The following is an 18,873-nucleotide window of genomic DNA, read 5'->3' as shown; positions in this document are numbered from 1 at the left end:
GCCTGTCAAGGGGATATAACTCATACAGATGCTCACAGCCTTTTCCTTATGCCCAGAAGAAGAACTACACCAGGATCATTTAGCTAGACCTGTTTAAGATCTGCCTCGCATCACCAGGGACTAGCCATCTGCTGTGGCTTCTCCTGCTTTGGCGGAAAGAATAAATGTCTCCCACACATTCTACATATGGCTGGCTAATTCATCTCTCGCCAGTTCCTTCTCCTTTGTTTCCTTACCTTCTGATGCAGCCCCAGACACAGTGTCAGCCCTTCCCTGGCAGAGTTTTCCATGCTCTCTGTGCTATGAAGATGCCGGCTGAATTTTGGCAGTGGGATGCGAGGCTTGCTGTCCGGATTCAGCATGTTGGCAGGTGCCAGGGTTATGAAAGCATTTGTGATTGGACCTATCGGAGCAGAAGAAACTGTTACATGTAGCATGCATACACAGCTAGTAAGAACAGCAGCTTTTGTGGAACATAAAACCTTCTGCGATAATAAATGGTTAGCCTAAGACACCCCAGGAGACTTTTGTTGCAGAAGACACACACGGCTGCTCTTTAGGAAAGAAGTGATTAACACCACTCAATAGCCTTCCATCGCAGTGCTTAAATTCTTGCACTCCAGACAAACCATAGCATGCAACTGGACTCATAAGCATCTTTTTACAAAAGGAGCTGTTTTTACCAGGAAGGTTTAATTTGCTTGGCTAGCGATCTTGTCTGATCTAAAAAAAAAAAAAAGGATGGAAGTTGCTGCTATTAAGCAATTAGGCTTTTAAAGAAAGTTAAACCTCTGGCTGACCTAAAACCAAATTTGCTTTGGGTTCAAACCTGAATACTGGATAGGAAACTTACAAGAAAACCCCAGAAATCTCAGGTGGATCAGCAAGTTGAAAAAGAAACAAATAAATAACTAAAAGAAGTCAGTGGCAAACTATTTTGTACAGCTGCCAAAAAAAAAAAAAAAAAGACATGCTGTGTCCATATAATCAAGACGAATCAAGCTTGATTCTCAGATTTTTACCTTTTTTTTTTTTTTTTAGCTCAAAAAGAACCCTTCCCAAGGATCTTCCCCAACTCTTTTAATGTAGGTCTTTCCTGCATGCAGAATAGATATTTCACTGTCTTGGAGCTAAATTTTGCCGCAGGCATCCGTAAACTTGGATGTCAATACACAAAGAGCTGTCTGTCTATTCATGTTTAGGGCCCACAAGATGCAGTTCAATATTCAGTCCTGGATTTCAAAGCACAAGAGTGAAGCTGTTTAGTAGACAGCTTGACTTCTTAGACAGAAAATGACAAAGCTCTGAAAGGCCCAGAGAACACAGCCTTGTGTGTATTTTGTTGGAAATAGGACATCAAAACGCACAAGGTATGCTTATTCTCCTAAAACTCTTCCTACCTTTAGGAAGGGAAGTTTTATGAATGTCTAAAAATGCCTTGTACGGCTGTCCTGGTATTTACTACTGGGCTTTTATTGTTGCTATTCCTACTTCTTTAAAAACAATTGTTGTGCTACTTTGTTCATACACATTACTGTACCTTGTGTTAAACAATTTAGCTAGCAAGTGAATTCATCCATTATGGTTTCATTACCAAGGACCCCGAGAGGCGACACATGACAATTTAAATATTGTACCAAGCTTTTATTTTTTAGAGGCTGCATGAGGGATTGAAGAAGGAAAGAGGAAGATGGCTGATTAACCCACGTTTAGGGGACATTTGCACACAGGCCAAGGGAACTTATCCAAGTATGTACTGTGGACTAAAGCTCTCACTCTTCCCCATATTGACTTGAGGAGGATGGGAGCTGTAGTCCAATATACCTGGAAGAATCCAAAACGAGATTGGCTGCCTTGCAGTGTGAGTGCCCTCTGTATTACAACTGCAGGAGTTGACTATCATCTTGTAGTGGGTAGAGTCATCAAAAAGGCCACCCTTCTCAATACACTGAATAATGTCAACTCTACAACGAACCTGGCTGCAGCCATCTTGCTCGTTCTAGGTTTCCATAAAGATGGGAGGGGGTGCGGAGGAATTCTGCTAGTCTAAATCATTCAATGTCCCGTGGGAACCAAGGTCATGTCTGCCAGTTGGATTGGGAGGGGAGCAGTTGGGTAGAAAGTCTGCCAAACTATTCTATCAGGAAAGGTAGCTGATTTGCACAGCACTGGCGTGGGAAGTTTAACTTTGTATTAGTGTGACTCTTTGGAGGGAATTTCAGACTTGGTTTCACTTTTAACCATACCATACCACATAACAAATAAACATGTTCTCTGAGGAAATCTCTAGCCTTGGAGTTCTGATTTGTTTGGTCTCGTCTATCGGAACCTTGATAAATAATTTATTTCTCTATTTATTGCAATCATCTACCTTCTCTCTAAGACAGAGTTCTACAACCTTGGCAACCTTACAATGTGTGGACTTCAGCTCCCAGAATTCCCCAGCCAGCCACGCGTGGCTGGCTGGGGAATTCTGGGAGTTGAAGTCCATACATCTACAAGTTCCAAAGGTTGGCAAGTCCTGCTCTAACAGACCAAAAGAAATCTTCCCTATTTTTATTTCCATAGCAGCCTTGCAAGAGATCGAAGAGAGCTCCGTGGTCAAATATAAGGATCAGTGCAGTCCTTAATGTTCTCTGAGTTTGGTTGCTTTCTTGCAGATGTTTCATTACCCAACTTGGTTGTGTCGTCTGTGCTAGAAGAAAGTGGAGTTTAATCTGTTTATGTACAGCGGCTTGCCCTGTCAGACCTAGACCAAGCTAAGTCGAAAAAACGCTAGAGTATTCCTGGAAGCTTGGAAATTAGACAAATCTGATTTATCTCGATGCCATCACTAGGCATATAGAGGTAAACAACATTGACATGCCATTCAGTTGAGAAATCAAAAAGCTAAAAAGGAAACCAAAAGATCTAAACACCTCCCAGCCAGCAATCAACACACAAGTATGCAGGGATTAACACAACAATCAATACCAGACCAACAATCAAACAATAGTCAATCAAGGAACTTCCAAGAAAATAACACTTTAATAAACAAGAGAACAAATCCCACTCCTTTCTAGCACTGATGATGTTCTCTAGTTGGGTAGTGAAACACCTGCAAGCTCAGAGAGCACCAAGCACTCCACAGCTGAACCCCGAGCTGCAAATATTCTCTTCTTGGTATATATAAGGACTAGAATCTAGCTCCTGCTCAAGTCATGCTCCTTCCCATTTTATACGGGAGCCAAAAATAGTTCTATGTCAAGATTTTCATCTGTCAGCCTGCCTCTCCTTTTAATCAGGTGTTGGAACAATTGCTCAGTTCAGACTGAGCTCTCAGGAAGTGGCACCCTTTCAAAATTGTTGCAAATTGAATGCATTTTTCCCTTTGCAGAGGAAGAGCAAGATTAAAAGACAATCCTGATGCTAACAAGATGACTGGGTGGCGCACTTATCTGGACCACAAATTGCGCCTGCTCAATTCTGCAATTGAATTTTGAGGCCGGAGCACCCGCTGACAAAGCAGAAGAGCCAATTATATAAGAAGTAATGGACTCAACAAGCTCTGCCCAGATTGATGTCCCAAATTGCACTGGTTGAGCGATCCAAAGCCAGGACTCCCTCCTGCCTGTACGAATATTATTATCTTCCCAATTTACTGTTAAGTGTCCAAAGCTAACCAGGAGGAAAGATCCTCTACATTTCCCTGGAGCACCTGGATGTAATACTGAATTATGGCTTTGCAACTGTCCCCTGAGCAAGACATCCATCATTGTGACTTTTGTAGCGGCCCACGGTAATGATGCATCTCCCCCTTTCACCACTTAATGAATACTTTAATTACAGCATTTACCCACACAGCTGTTGGCTGCTGCTAGCTTTTCCCTTAGCCTTAATTCACACTCACTCTCACATACAAAATACACTCAAGGCAAACCAGTGATAAGGAAAATCCAGGGATGGCCTGGTGCACGAGCAGAATGGGGTGAGGAGTGGAGGGATTTAGCCCTGAGAAGATCACAGTCATTAGTCAAGTAAACAGTTTCTTTGCTTCTGCCTGTCCCTCTTCCCTTCCAGCCAGCAACTGGAACAAACAACTGGATGATCCCCATTTCCAAGGAAAATGTCTGAGAATTGCCAGTTCAAGTGCTTATTCATTGTGGTTGAAAACTGCCAATCTCTCGTCTCTCATCTCAGTTGTCTTTTTCTCAAGACCAAACCTGCTCTGCTCTTTTAATCATTCCTCATAGGATTTAATTTTCCTTCTCTGAACCTATTCCAGTTTCTTGAATCTTGTATAAAATGTGGGGCTGGGAATGTCTGAGTAGTCAAAGTGGAGTCTGACTAAGTCCAAAGAAAGTGGAATGACGATTTTTTTCATGATTTGGGAATTAAACTTTTGCTGATGTGTCTTAATTGTCACAGTGTTGACAATTACATTTGAACTTCTTGACGTTCTTATTACCGTATTTTCCGGCGTATAAGACGACTTTCTAAAGCGTGGAAATCGGCGCTGAATTCAGGGGTGGTCTTATATGCCGAGTTGTCTTATACACCGGAAATTACAGTAGTTTCCAGCGTATAAGACGACTTTCTAGGCATGGAAATCGGCGCCGAAGTCGGGGGTTGTCTTATACGCCGAGTCGCCTTATACGCCGGAAAATACGGTATATCCTTAAATACATCTATTGCACTGATATTTATGAGCTGATAATTTCAGACAAAGCCACCTTCTCTTCCAAATCCTAAAATATTGCTTCTTATCAATGCTTATTTTTTGTGATATTTACATAAAGTAATGCTCCCGCCTAATCTTATCAATGCCTTGGATGTCAAGAGTTTAGCAGGCACTTATAAAGTTTACAGATGACAAAAAATACAAAGTGTGGCTGATGCTTCAGCTAAGAGAGAGGGGATGTTAAAATATCTAGAAAGTAGTGGGCTAAAATGAAGAGTATGGAATTTAACATGGAGAAATGCATCTACATCTGGAAGGGAAAAACGTGAGGCACCCAGGATGGGAAGCCCCTAACTAAGTAGTAAAATATATGAAAGGGTTTGGGGTGCTTTTGTTTACCACAAATTAAATATGAATTAATTGCTAAAAAGGCAAAGCCAATCTTGGCTTTAACAGGAACACGTTACCGATAATAGGAATGCAGAAATCAAATCATGGAAAATAAATTGTTCCCGTCTACCCTGCTTTGGTTAGATGTTTTGAAGAATTGCATTCCATTCTGGCAAACACGGTTCAACAAGGGACATAATAAACTGGAGCAAGTTCAGATGAGGGCTACCCAGATGGAGAAGGATCTGGAAACCAAGTGCTTTGAGGAACAATTAAAGGAACCGGGAAGGTTTAGCCTACAGAAAAGATGACTAAGAGGAGATATGATAGCAGTCTTCATATATCTGAAGGGCTGTCACACTGAAGGAAGAGTGGACTTATTCCTTATTGCCCCAGCAGGCAGGATCAGAACTAATAAGTTTATAACCACAAGGAAGAGAATTCAAGCTGGACATCAGCACCAACCTCTTGGCTCTGAGCTGTCAGCCAGTGAAACGTGCTGCCACATGCCATGGCAATTTTTTTTTCTACACTAGAGGTCTTCAAACAGAAGCTGGTTGTCCAACAGAGATGCTGTGTTGGACTTTGCACCGAGCAGGAAGGTGGACTTGATCAGTATTTCTCAACCTCAGCAAGTAGGGTGGACTGACCAGGGAGTTTTGGAAGTTGAGGTCCATGCATTTTAAAGTTGCTGAGGTTGAGAAATGCAGGTCAAGATCACCTCTATGGTCAGTCCAAGTCTGATTCTATAACTTTAAGGATCAGCAATAACTCATGACTATAATACACCCACTTACAGCTCTTCCTGGCTCTGAGTTCTACTGATAAGGTGACATTAGATACCTGACTAGGTTTAGCGGAAGGATATTTAATTTGGCTATAAGGCTCTTTTCTTCCCCAAATCCTTATTTTTTCCTTTAGTCTGTGAACAAATGCTTTTTTCTTGGAATTTTTCTATACCCGATTCATTAAAGTTCTATTTCACTCCATTCCAGCCTTGTACCCCCAAACTATAATTCTCATCAAACTTGAGCACAGTTCCTGTAGTAGTCCCCAAAATGTAGTCCCCAAAGCTGAGGATCATGGGAACCTTGCCCAGCTCCAATATGGCTCTCACCATATTAGGCTGAGAGTTGACCCCTTTATAGTGGCGGTCCCTAACCTTTCCATCTCCATAGACTGGCAGCAACGGTGGGGGGGGGAGGGGATGGTTTCGTGTGTGCTTGCCACTTACACCAATGGAGCTTTAAGCGCCTGCCTGCCACTTGCATGGCCCAGTTCCCAACGGGACACGGACTGGTGCTGGGCTGCAGACTGGGGGTTGGGGACCACTGCTTTATAGGATTTTACCTGTAGTAGCACTGAACATCTTTTTCTGGACACATATTATTCTTTTCCTATTCTTGCTTGTTTTAATGCTGTATGCCTCCCAGGGTCTTTGTGGAGTTAGGCGGCCTACTAAGTGTAATAAATAAAAAAATTGAATAAACCTGCGGGAGCCCCAGCAACCTTCAGAAGCTGAAAAAATACAATGCTGAGGACCCCTCCTGATTTTTAAGTAAACTGCCAGTTTGGAAAGAGAATAATGCAGAGCATTGACTCAAGTAAGGGGACTATTGAGAGCAAGCAACTAAATTTCATTTTTAATGTGTGCCATTGTGCCCACAGTAAAAATGACAATAAAGGTTGTCTGTCTGTCTATCCGTCCGTCCGTCCGTCCCTCCCTCCCTCCCTCCCTCCCTCCCTCCCTCCCTCCCTCCATCCATCCATCCATCCATCCATCCATCCATCTATCTATCTATCTATCTATCTATCTATCTATCTATCTATCTATCTATCTATCTATAGATCGTTCCACATTCTAGTATACAATACCTATATCCTGGAAGTGACTGAACTACGCAAAGAAGTAGGATAATAATTTGTTTGACTTTTACAGCAATAGCATTTAGGCTTATATATCGCCCCACAGTACTTTACAGCATTCTCTGGGCAGTTTACAATGTCAGCAGTATTTGCATATTGCCCCCAACAATCTGGGTCCTCATTTTACCAACCTAGAATAGAATAGAATAGAATAGAGCTGGAAGGGACCTTGGAGGTCTTCTAGTCCAGCCCCCTGCTTAAGCAGGAGAACCTAAATCATCTCAGGCAGGTGAATGTCTAGTCTCCTCTTGAAAATCTCCAGTGATGGAGTGCCCACGATCTCTGGAAGGATGGAAGACTGAATTAATCTTGAGCCCTGTCAGGAGCGAACTCCAGGCTATGAGAAGAGTTTGCCTGCAATACTGCATTTAAAAACTACACCATCAGGCCTCTATTTGATTTTTATCCTGACTTATTACTTGATAAGTAATTCAAGACAGCAAACCTACATAATACTCCTTCCTCCTCCTATTTTCCACAAAATACGAGGTGGGTAGGTCTGAAAGTTTCAGTGCAGGAAAATGAATCTAAAGCGCCTGAAGGCAGGACAAGAAGCAACGGATGGAAACTAACCAAGGAGAGAAGCAACCTGGAATTAAGGAGGAGTTTTCCTATCAGTGAGAACAATTAATCAGTGGAACATCTTGCCTCCAGAAGCGGTGAATGCTCCAACACTGGAAGTTTTTAAGAAGAGACTGGACAGCCATTTGTCTGAAATGGTATAGGGTTCCTTGCCTGAGCAGGGGGTTGGACTAGATGACCTCCAAGGTACCTTCCAACTTTATTATTATCATTATTATTATGATGATGTTTGCCCAAAATTGAACACAGAGCATGGTGACATTGATAGCAACTGATTAGAAATCCTATAGTTTCGCTACTGCTAGTTTTAGCTGACAATTATCTTTCATTACAGACAAAGATGGTTATAGAGCAAAAATTGAAACCACAGGCATTTTACAATCTGCAGGTCGCATCTAGTGCTTTTCCTGTTTGGCTAGTGGTTGGTGGGGAGGGGGCAGTGGTGCACGGGGAGGAAGGCAGCAGCAGGGCCCTCCACGAAAGCCCCATTTTCTTATGTGACCCCCCTGGGAACATTAATTGCCCACTCCTATTGTAGATTCTTTATTCACATTATGTTCAGGCCAAAAAGTTAGTGTTACAAAGACTGGATAACTGAATTACCAATCCAAAGCCAACTCGTTCATTCTTTCAACACTCCTGATGTATGCAAGACACAGGCTCCTGAGAACTTTTAAAGGTGTTTGTACATCCTTATTTCCTCTGGCTTTAGGAAAGGGTTTATCAGCGCCAGACAGATGATTCTTCCACCTGTGTGCTATTTGGCAATGTTTCCCAACCTCAGCTCATTTGCCCATGTGATTCTGGGGAAATCAAACCAATTCAACATGTCTTATTTTACGATAACCTTTGTAAGGATCGTCGAAAAGAAATCACAACTCCTCTTTTACTAAGTACGCCTGGGAGAACGGATGGTTTTTATACCCACGTTTTACCTTCAGACTCAAAATAAGTGAAATCACTTACACGGCAGCCAATTTTTTGTGTGTGTGTGTTTTTTTGCTGTTGTTGCAGCAGTTAAAACAAGGCAACATTTAACATCGAATCCCATCTGACAGTCTTTTCTCTTTCCTTTTGTCTGATTTCATTCGGCCGTTTCTACTGCTGATCTGGGATCATAAATTAAGAAACTGATTTGATATGAATCTAAAAGAATATTTTTTTCCCCTACAAGCAAATGCTCAAACCCAGCCTGTGCTTATTAAATAAAGCGTAAAATAATTCTGTTAGGGGCCTGGTGGAACAAAACACTATCAGACCTGGCAGTGTATTAAAATAACAGGCCTTGCAGCTAAGCTTCCAGGCATCTTATTAGCACTGTCTGGATCACCCCCCCCCCCGCTTAAGAGGATTTTTTTTTTTGACTCCTGTCCTGCAAGAACAGCCTCTAAGTCCCAAAGCTGATGCTGTAGAACAGTGGTTCTCAACCTTTTTAATGCCGCGACCTCCAACCGGTCGTAAGTCGAGGACTACTCAACCGGTCGTAAGTCGAGGACTACTCAACTGGTGCAGCACCCTTTGCAGAATGGGACTTTTGGCAGGCTCAGCAGGGCAGAGACAGCCTGGACAATTCCTATTGGTTTTTGAAAGCCAATAGAATTAGACTCTATTCAAGAGAATCTATTCTATTGGCTTTCAAAAGTCAATAGAATAAAAGGGAGTAGCACAGCTAAGGAAAAGGGGGAAAAAAATGGCGGACTGTGCTGTTTGGCGACCCCCATGAAATGGTCGTTCGACCCCAAATGGGGTCCTGACCCACAGGTTGAGAACCACTGCTGTAGAAGGCTGGGGGGCATTCAGGAATGTAAAAGAGAAGCAGCCAAGCGGTTCTTTGAGGGACAGGTTGGGGGGGATTTCCAAGATCTCCAAGGAAAGAGATATCACTGCCTGAGCTGTCACCGGCAGCTTCTTATCTCATGTTCCGCAAGGTTGAGATAAAGAATGTTAATAGCCTACTTCCCAAGGGGAGTGACAATGGCAGGCAATTGCCAGCCTTTGGTGGAAGAGTCTTCTGCAGCAAAGAGAGAGGAGGGAAGTAATTAGACACAGCAACAGGGAAACAGTTTTGTTATGAACCAAGGAAAGGAAAGCTTCCTTGACCCCATTAATTTAAAAAAAAAATTCCCTGAGAGGCAGTTAACTAGCTTGGTTCCGAACAGCACGACCCCTCTTCAAACTTGAGGAAAACCTCACAGCAAGTTTGTAGATTCCCACTCGGATGAGAGGTCAGTGAGGGAATGACTCATGCCAGCTGTTAGGAGACTGGGCCCAGCCAAAGTAAAGATAATAAATAAATGGAAAGGGTAGGAAATTAGTTCACTGGAGAGACAAGCAGGGATGGGACAAGCTTGGACACCAGCACAAATTCAATTTACATCCCTGCAGCAGCTATCCAAAGTATCTTCTCATCTTTTTTGAATCGGAAAATGAACTAAAGTTCTGTTATGCACCAAGTTTGTTTTCTGATTCTGTTTTTGAAGGACGTCCCCTTCAGCATAAAAGCAGCTCTAAAAAAAAAAATCTATGAAACCTTCCTCTTTTGAGTCCATCGGAGCTGAGTGGCTAATAATTTAATAATTTATGTGATCAATTTAAATAAATAAAAACAAATAGTTTGAAAGGAACAATAACCTCTAGTACAGGGGTTCTCAACCTTGGCAACTTTAAGACTTGTGGACTTCAACTCCCAGAATTCCTCAGCCAGCAAAGCTGGCTGAGGAATTCTGGGAGTTGAAGTCCACAAGTCTTAAAGTTGCCAAGGTAGAGAACCCCTGCTCTAGTACATACTGGTAGTCTTTGATTTACAAACAACTGGTTGCTTAGCAATCATTCAAAGTTCTGACAGACCTACCTGAGGGGACAGTTATGACTTGGACGCAAAGTTCTGATGGCCACACACCCACATGCCCATCATGTGTCCACATACTGAGCACTTGGCAATTGGGCCACATTTATGACCATCTGCAGCATCCTGTGGTCACATGACCACACTTTACCACCTTTTGCTGAAAACTGGGTTTTGGTGAACCACTGGTTCACTTAAGGACTGTGGTGTTCACTTAACAACTGCGGATTTGCTTAACGACCATGTTGATTTACTTAACAACCACCACAAAAAAAGTTGTATTTTTAGGGCTGTCACAAATTACGACCGTGATGGGCAGGCTCCCTTGCGGTCGTAACTTGAGGACTACCTGTAATGCCTCACACACAGTGGTGGGATTCAGCCAGTTCGCACCACTTTGGCAGAACCGGTAGCTAATTTTTTGTTGCCCAGGCCCAGAAGGGACTTCCAGAAGTGGCATCCACACAGAGAACCAGTTGTTCATATATTTGAATCCCACCACTCCTTCCTTCCTTCCTTCCTTCCTTCCTTCCTTCCTTCCTTCCTTCCTTCCTTCCTTCCTTCCTTCCTTCCTTCTTCCCTCCCCCTCCCTCCCTCCCTCCCTCCCTTCCTGTCGTAGGATTCAGCCAGTTCGCACCACTTTGGCAGAACCGGTAGCTAATTTTTTGTTGCCCAGGCCCAGAAGGGACTTCCAGAAGTGGCATCCACACAGAGAACCAGTTGTTCATATATTTGAATCCCACCACTCCTTCCTTCCTTCCTTCCTTCCTTCCTTCCTTCCTTCCTTCCTTCCTTCCTTCCTTCCTTCCTTCCTTCTTCCCTCCCTCCCTCCCTTCCTTCCTTCCTTCCTTCCTGTCGTAGGATTCAGCCAGTTCGCACCACTTTGGCAGAACCGGTAGCTACTTTTTTTGTGCCCAGCCCAGAAGGACTTGTCCAGAATTGGCGATCCACACAAGAACCATTGTTCATATATTTGAATCCCACACACTCTTCCTTCCTTCCTTCCTTCCATTTTTCCTTCCTCCTTTCCTCCCATTTTTCTTTCCTTCCTCCCTTTTTTCCTTCCTTCCTTCCTTCCTTCCTTCCTTCCTTCCTTCCTTCCTTCCTTCCTTCCTTCCTTCCTTCCTTCTTCCCTCCCTCCCTCCCTCCCTCCCTTCCTGTCGTAGGATTCAGCCAGTTCGCACCACTTTGGCAGAACCGGTAGCTAATTTTTTGTTGCCCAGGCCCAGAAGGGACTTCCAGAAGTGGCATCCACACAGAGAACCAGTTGTTCATATATTTGAATCCCACCACTGATCACACACAAGAAAGGTATAATAAGAACCAAAGAAAGGCCTCACTGGCCTGAATTTCTATAAAGCAGAGCTTTGAATTTCTTAAAACCTTGTAGGAGTAGAGCTGTGTTAGCCTATAGGGGTAAAAAATCAGGAAGGGTCTGGAAGAGGTTTTTTCTAACACATTTTATGAAAAAGCATAAGCATTCGTGAACTGCTGCCAGACTTCTTTTGATCTGTTTCCTAAAGTGACCAGCTAAATGTCTCCAGAAATCCTATAAAGCAGGGGTCCCCAATCTATGGGCCGCAGCCCGGGCCATGGGGTCTTGGCCAGTGGGCCGCGGAAATGGCTGGCCGGTGTGCGCATGTGTGGGCGTGCATTCCTTCCACTCATGTTAGTGCCCGCGGCCCCATTTGTGCATGTGGGTGTTCCCGAATGGGGACGCTAGCGTGGGGTGGGTGTCCATGGCCCGTTGCACATGTGCAAACGGGGATGCTAGCCTGGATGGGTAGCACAGCCCATTTATGCATGCATGGACGGGACTGCTAGCCGCTGGGGGGGTGTGCATGCGCATGGCGCAAATGGGGCCGCTGATGCCGTGCCAGTGTGCACAGCCCCATGCACACGCACATTGATTTTGAAGCTGCTCTCTTTCTCTCAGGTCCAAAAGATAGGAGACCTCTGCAATAAAGCACCAGATCCTCCCTCTGAATGGTAATTATTACAGACCATTATCACAGATTCTTTCTCCCCCACAGATTCTATCTAACCTCTAATTTAAAATCCTTTCAGCATCCACTACAATAATATTAACACTGAGTTGTTTAAAGGCTTTTTTTTCCCACTGATACTGAAGCAGTTTGCCAATCAAAATAAAAACTTTACTAAATACAGGTTGTCTTTGACTTACAGCAGTTCATTTAATGACTGTTCGAAGTTACAATGTCACTGAAAAGAAGTCACTTATGACTGTTTTTTACACTTACGACCATTGCAGCGTCCTGATGGTCATGTGATCAAAATTCAGATTCTTGGCAACTGGTTCATATTTGTGACGGTTGCAGTGTCCCAGGGTCATGTGATCATCTTTTGTGATCTTCTGACAAGCAAAGTCAATAGGGAAGCCTGATTCACTTAACAACCGTGTGACTAACTTAACAACTGCAGTGATTCAATTATCAACCATAGCAAGAATGGTCGTAAAATGGGGCAAAATTCAATTAACAAGTGTCTCACTTAGCAACAGAAATTTTGGGGTCAATTTGGGGGACTACCTGTACACTTTAGGCCAGTGGTGGCGAACCTATGGCACGCGTGCCAGAGGCGGCACTCAGAGCCCTCTCTGTGGGCACACGCACTGTCGCCCCAGCCCCACCTCGCTCCACGGCCCCCTTCTCACCAGCAGCCCCCCTGGAGGGGAGTCACCCCAAGGCACGGACCACATGAAGCAGCACAGCCAAGCACATGGCAGCTAGGCAGTGGAGACAAGACTCCGGGGCACGGGCGGAGGGTGTGGCTGCCACCACGCTGCTGGGCCGCCTGGGCGATCTACTGCGGTGGGCCGTGGAGGCGGTGGGTGGCCTTGCGGGGGCGGAGCGGGGGGGCGCGGAGCGGGTTGGTGTGGAGGCAGGGGCGGTTTTGGGGCACTAAGTCTCTAAAAGATTCGCCATCACTGCTTTAGGCGGTTGACTTGAACTCACTATTTGTTCTGTGCCCTGGTTTGGTTTCAGTTCTTTTCTGGTGATTTTATAAATGTACTTCCTCTTCCCTCATTTGTAACCCACCTTAGAGGCATCTGAATCCAAGAACAGCAACATAAATTTAAGTAGAGCACTTCAGAAAAATGTTCTCAGTGGCAGATAGATAAAAAGCTTTGTCACATTTACTGAATTTTGTTATTGTTTACCTGGAAGAAAAAAGCCTCAAATGCTCAATTTGCACAGGCAGTACTATTGGTTGTAGATCATTTTGGTTCTCCCCCTCCCATCCCCATCTCTACTACCTCCCTCTTGCCCGCCAGATTCTGACAAGCATAGTCAATTGAGGAAGTCAGATTCGCTTAAAAAAAAAAAAGCAAGATTCACTTAACTCAGGGGTGTCAAACTCAATTTCATTGAGGGCCACATCAGCATTGCGGTTGCCCTTGGGGGGGAGCGGGCGGGTGCAGCCAGGGTGGGTGCGGCCTACTGGGTGGGTGTGGATAGAGTGGGTGTGGCCTGCTGGGTGGGCGTGGCCAGCTCTACATCGTTTGCGTCAAGGCTGCCTGTGGGGGCCTGGGCAGGAGTGGGACAGATCTGAGGGTCTCTGGCAGAAGCGCCAAGGCATGGTCCATTTCTTCATTCCTCACAAAGGGTGACACCTCCCCAGCATGCTCCCAGGGGCGGGGCCGACGCGGCAGGGGCTGGTTCCTCACTGTTTCCAGACAGCCTTGTGGAGCTAAGACTGAATGCGTTTCAGCATAGATGGCCACTACAAAATTGTACATTCGCTCCCGGCTGGCCTGGGCCAGGGCCAAGGCCAAGGCCAAGGCAGCAGGGGCCGTTCCCTCACTGTTTCCAGGATGGCTTCGTGGGCCACATGAAACCACTTCACGGGCCACATCCGGCCCCTGGGCCTTGTCTTTGACATGTCTGACTTAACTGCTCTGATTTGTTTAATAACCGTGTCACAAAAGACCCTAAATCGGATGCAACTCACTTTGCTTAGCAATGGAAATTCTGATCCCAATTGTGGTCCTATATCCAGGACTACCTGTACAGTGGTCCCCCGGCTTGTTAGCCCAGAAGCGTTTCCACAACTACACCCTAGAATAGTTTTTCTCAAGTCCAGGTAATTCTCAACTTATGACTTCAATTGAGCCAGAAACTTCTGTTGGTAAGTGAGACAAACATTAAGTGAGTTTTGCCACATTTTATGAACTTTCTTCCCACAATTGTTAAGTGAATCTCTACAGTTGTTAAGTTAGTAACCAGGCTGTTAAGTGAATTTGGCTTCTCCACTGACTTTGTTTATCAGAAGGTTGCAAAGGGGGATCACATGACACTGGGAGACTACAACTATGGTAAATATGAGAAGTTGCCAAGTGTCTGAATTTTGATCACTTGACCATGGAGGTGCTGCAACAGTTCTAAGATAAGATAACCTTTATTGTCATTTTTTTAACTGTGTGCACAACAAGTGAAACATATCCATGATACACACCTAAACATATTATATACCACACACATATATAGACCCACACTCCTACATATACATAACAAATAAATATTAAATACTGTCCATCTTGAATATAAAACGGAAGGAGGAAGTTTGAGAGTTCGCAAGGTTAATGCTGTATGGAATGAAACTCTGGCTGAATCTGGATGTTCTGCTTCGGATACCACGGAGCCTCCTCCCAGAAGGTAACAAGGAAAACAGGTCGTGAAGAGGATGTGTTGTGTCCCAGGTGATCTTACAGACCCTGCTCAAGCAGCGCTTCTGTGCTATGTCCTGGATGGGAGGGAGGGAGCTGCCAATGATCTTTTCGGCCATCCTCACCACTCTCTTCCTGTCTGAAGCAGTGAGTGTAAAAAAACAACCATAAGTCACCTTTTTCAGTGCTGTTGTAACTTTGAACAGTCAGTAAATGAATGGCTGCAAGTTGAGGACTACCCTTCCTAAAGTTGCCAAGATTGAGAGCACGGCCCTAGAAGTAAACGTTAAGTGGGCAGCCTTATAGCTTCAAGCGTGTGATGGTGCCCTTTTATACAAACAGAACTTCTGCCGCAGCTTACGTTGTGTGCTTAGCTAACTACCAAGTCATTCAGCACGATGAAGAATTTATGGTATCAAGTCTCTTTATGATATTTAAGATTCAGCCATGCAAATTTTATACCCCTTTTGATAACTTAATGTTTTGAGCATTGCTTAGATCGTTCTGAACATCCAAAATAAAGAGTAATAAATCATATTGCGATGGTAATGAACTGAAAAAACAGTCTGCTTTCATGGGGAAGTTCACTGAGATGAAGTTTTATGCGACAATAGAGCTCTGATGCAAAGTAAAACAAGAGACCTGGATGCCTGTTCAGCTCCACCCAGCTCAAAGTGGAGAAAATTCTCCCAGGGAAATTTTTCAATCACATTCGACCCAAATTTCTTAAACCTATCTTCAGAAGAACCATCAAAGTTACTGGTAGTTATCTAGGTGTACCCAAAAGCTTTCCTTTTTTTAAGCCTTACAACTGGTACAAATGCTTTTGAACCTGATAGGGTAGCAGAGACAAATGAACCAGAGTTGTAGGGCAAGATTACAAGTAGTTGGGTTGAAAGCAATAAAAACTTTAAACCCCTTACAATAGTTCATTTAGTGACTGTTTGAAGTTACACCATCACTGGAAAAAAAATGACATATGACCGGTTTTTCACACTTACAACCATTGCAGCATCCCCATGATCATGTGATCAAAATTCAAGCACTTGGCAGCTGGCTCATATGACGGTGGCAGTATCACCTTTTGCAACCTTTTGACAGGCAAAGTCAATGGGAGAAACAGATTCACTTAACAACTGTGTTACTAATTTGACAATGCAGTGATTCACTTAACAATTGTGGCAAGAAAGGTCGCAGAATGGGGCAAAACTCACTTAACAATGTTTCATTTAGCAATAGAAATTTTGGGCTCAATTGTGCTTGTAAGTTGAGGACTACTGTAGAGGTGAGAGACAGGCAAAGGTCATGTGCAGAACACTGCCCCTCCAAAGCCTGTGTGCCCCTCCTCTCTGCATCTATCTCATTCCTTCACATCACCATGGCAATGTGAAAGTGCGCAGCTCTGTGTGCCCTTGCCTGCCTGCCTGATAACAGCTAGCTAGCATCAACAAGATGTTATTGCCAAACTGCTCCCTGTTTCTGGCCTCTGGCTTCTATATTCTTGAGGATTGGTAAAGGAGTTAGCCAATGAAATGCTATTGCCATGTAGAAACTTTTGCTTCTTGTGAACTCTATATAAACAATAAAATGCTGCGTACCAGCGGCCATTTTTTGCACCCCACAATGACTGAGCACTGATTACTACAGACTACCTGTATTTAGACTCTGTAGCTTATATTGATGAACCACATAAACTCACCCCCTTGGGAGATTTAATCAAACTGTGCTTACATCTTTTCAAGCATTGACTGCATTTAAAGACTAAATTTACTTCTTAAAGCAACTTAGGAAAAAATGAAACTGAATTTCTTGTTTGTTTATAAAAAAAATGACTTGCAACCTTGATGACTAAAAACTTGTTATATTTCAGGAGTATGAATTCTCTGGTAAGCAATCCTTTCAGCTAAGTATAAAACATGCAACCCTATTCCTATAATTTGTTTATGATTCAAAGGAAGACTCTGAAGATGGAGAACTACATTTCTGTATGATCCGGATTCAGATAGGTTAAAAGATTAAGCTACTTTTCTATTAATTTTGTCATATTTTATCTTTTTGATATTGTAAATTGCCCAGAGTTACCTTGTGGTCAGAGGAGCGATCAATAAATCTAATAAATTAAAATAAATAAATAAATAAATAAATAAATACAGATTGACCTTGTTTTATGACCAGTCATTTAGGGACCATTCAAAGGTATGATGGACCCCGAAAAAGGCACTTATGACGTATTCAAAGTTCCAATAGCTGCCCACGGTCACATGACTGCATTTTGGAAGTTCAGCAACTGGCCGTCTACAGCATCCCATGGTCACATGACTGCGATTGACGATGTTTTTGCTAGAAACTGGCATTTAATTCTGGGTTTTTGGCAAAAAAAGAATGTTCCATAGCAAACAATGGGATTGTTTAACAACCATGGTGTCCGCTGACGGTCAGGACCTGCTTATCGACCGTTACAATTTAAGATTGTAATTGTGGGCTCAATTGTAATTGAATGCTATCTGTATTGATATTCTATGGATCTTTATATCACTCTTTCTAAGCCTTAGTTCATTTCACCCATCATTCACCAAGCTTTTTTTTTTTTGGGTATATTGCCAAAGTTTATTTATATTTTGGTTACTAATGTCATCATAACCTTGTCTTCAGGTAAATCAAAATTTACTCTTAGCTACTACTTTCCCCCCAGATATTTTCTCTATATTCATTAGGACAGAGCATCCCCACTTGCCAGAAATGCTTCAGTTCCAATATTAGGTTTGCCTGAGCTCTCAATGACAGCAGGAGATATTTTAGCTAAAAAGCTTTGTGTTTTGAACTTCCAGGTTTAAAAGCATAGGAACCTATTTTCCCTTTCTTTTCCAACCATGCCCGTTTCTGGATTCTCAAGAGCCGGCAGTTTCTCTTCTCTCACCAGGTCAGTTAAATATCCATACAGACATGTACAGACCTTTGTAGTTCACGGTGCGGAGACATTGTTTGCTCTGGATGTCCCACAGCCGAACTGTTTCGTCATGAGAGCCAGACAGCAGCAGACTTCCATCCGTGGAGACGGAGAGACACGTCACCTGATTCCTATGGAAAGAACAAGGCAGAGGTTTTACTTTGAGGTTCTTCAATGTTTTCTCAAGAGAGGATTGGGTCCAGATGTCCATGCTCTTGCTCGGCAGAACAAAGATGATTAGGGGACTGGAGGCTAAAACATATAAGGAACGGTTGCTGGAATTGGGTATGTCTAGTTTAATGAAGAGAAGGACGAGGGGGGACTGGATAGCAGTGTTCCAGTATCTCAGGGGCTGCCACAAAGAAGAGGGAGTCAAGCTATTCTCCAAAGCACCTGAAGGCAGGACAAGAAGCAACGGATGGAAACTAATCAAGGAGAGAAGCAACCTAGAACTAAGGAGAAACTTCCTGACAGTGAGAACAATTAACCAGTGGAACAACCTGCCTCCAGAAGTGGTGAATGCTCCAACACTGGAAGTTTCTAAGAAGAGACTGGACAGCGATTTGTCTGAAATGGTATAGGGTTTCCTGCCTGAGCAGGGGGTTGGACTTGATGACCTCCAAGATCCCTTCCTCCTCCTCCTCCTCCTCCTCCTACTACTACTACTACTACTATTACAGCTACTTCTTATGATGATGATGATGATGTCCTAATACTTCAACATCTATGGTAAGTTGAAAAAAAAGCCATATTACACTCTGAAGAGCCCCCCCTTCCCATATGGTCATACAGGTAGTCCTCATTTAAAGACTCCCTCATTCAGCGACTGTCCGCAG

At 43.6% G+C, this 18,873-nt stretch overlaps 1 protein-coding gene across 1 annotated transcript in view; it reads right to left on the bottom strand.

Moving 5' to 3' along the window:
- WDR18 (WD repeat domain 18) overlaps positions 1-18,873 on the bottom strand; it is a 67,008-nt gene that overhangs the window by 11,633 nt on the left and 36,502 nt on the right. The window contains exons 7-8 of the mRNA XM_039332999.1: positions 18,044-18,168; positions 237-403 (exon numbers count right to left, since the gene is read on the bottom strand). Coding sequence (XP_039188933.1) covers positions 237-403; positions 18,044-18,168 — 292 coding nt within the window. The remainder of the gene's footprint in view (positions 1-236; positions 404-18,043; positions 18,169-18,873) is intronic.

This window comes from Crotalus tigris, unplaced genomic scaffold (assembly GCF_016545835.1).
Source record: "Crotalus tigris isolate CLP2741 ecotype Arizona unplaced genomic scaffold, ASM1654583v1 scf7180000024471.848039, whole genome shotgun sequence".
NCBI classification, from domain to species: Eukaryota; Metazoa; Chordata; class Lepidosauria; order Squamata; family Viperidae; genus Crotalus; species Crotalus tigris.
The sequence above is the reverse complement of the archived record's forward strand: the minus strand, read 5'-3'. Positions and strand labels throughout refer to the sequence as shown.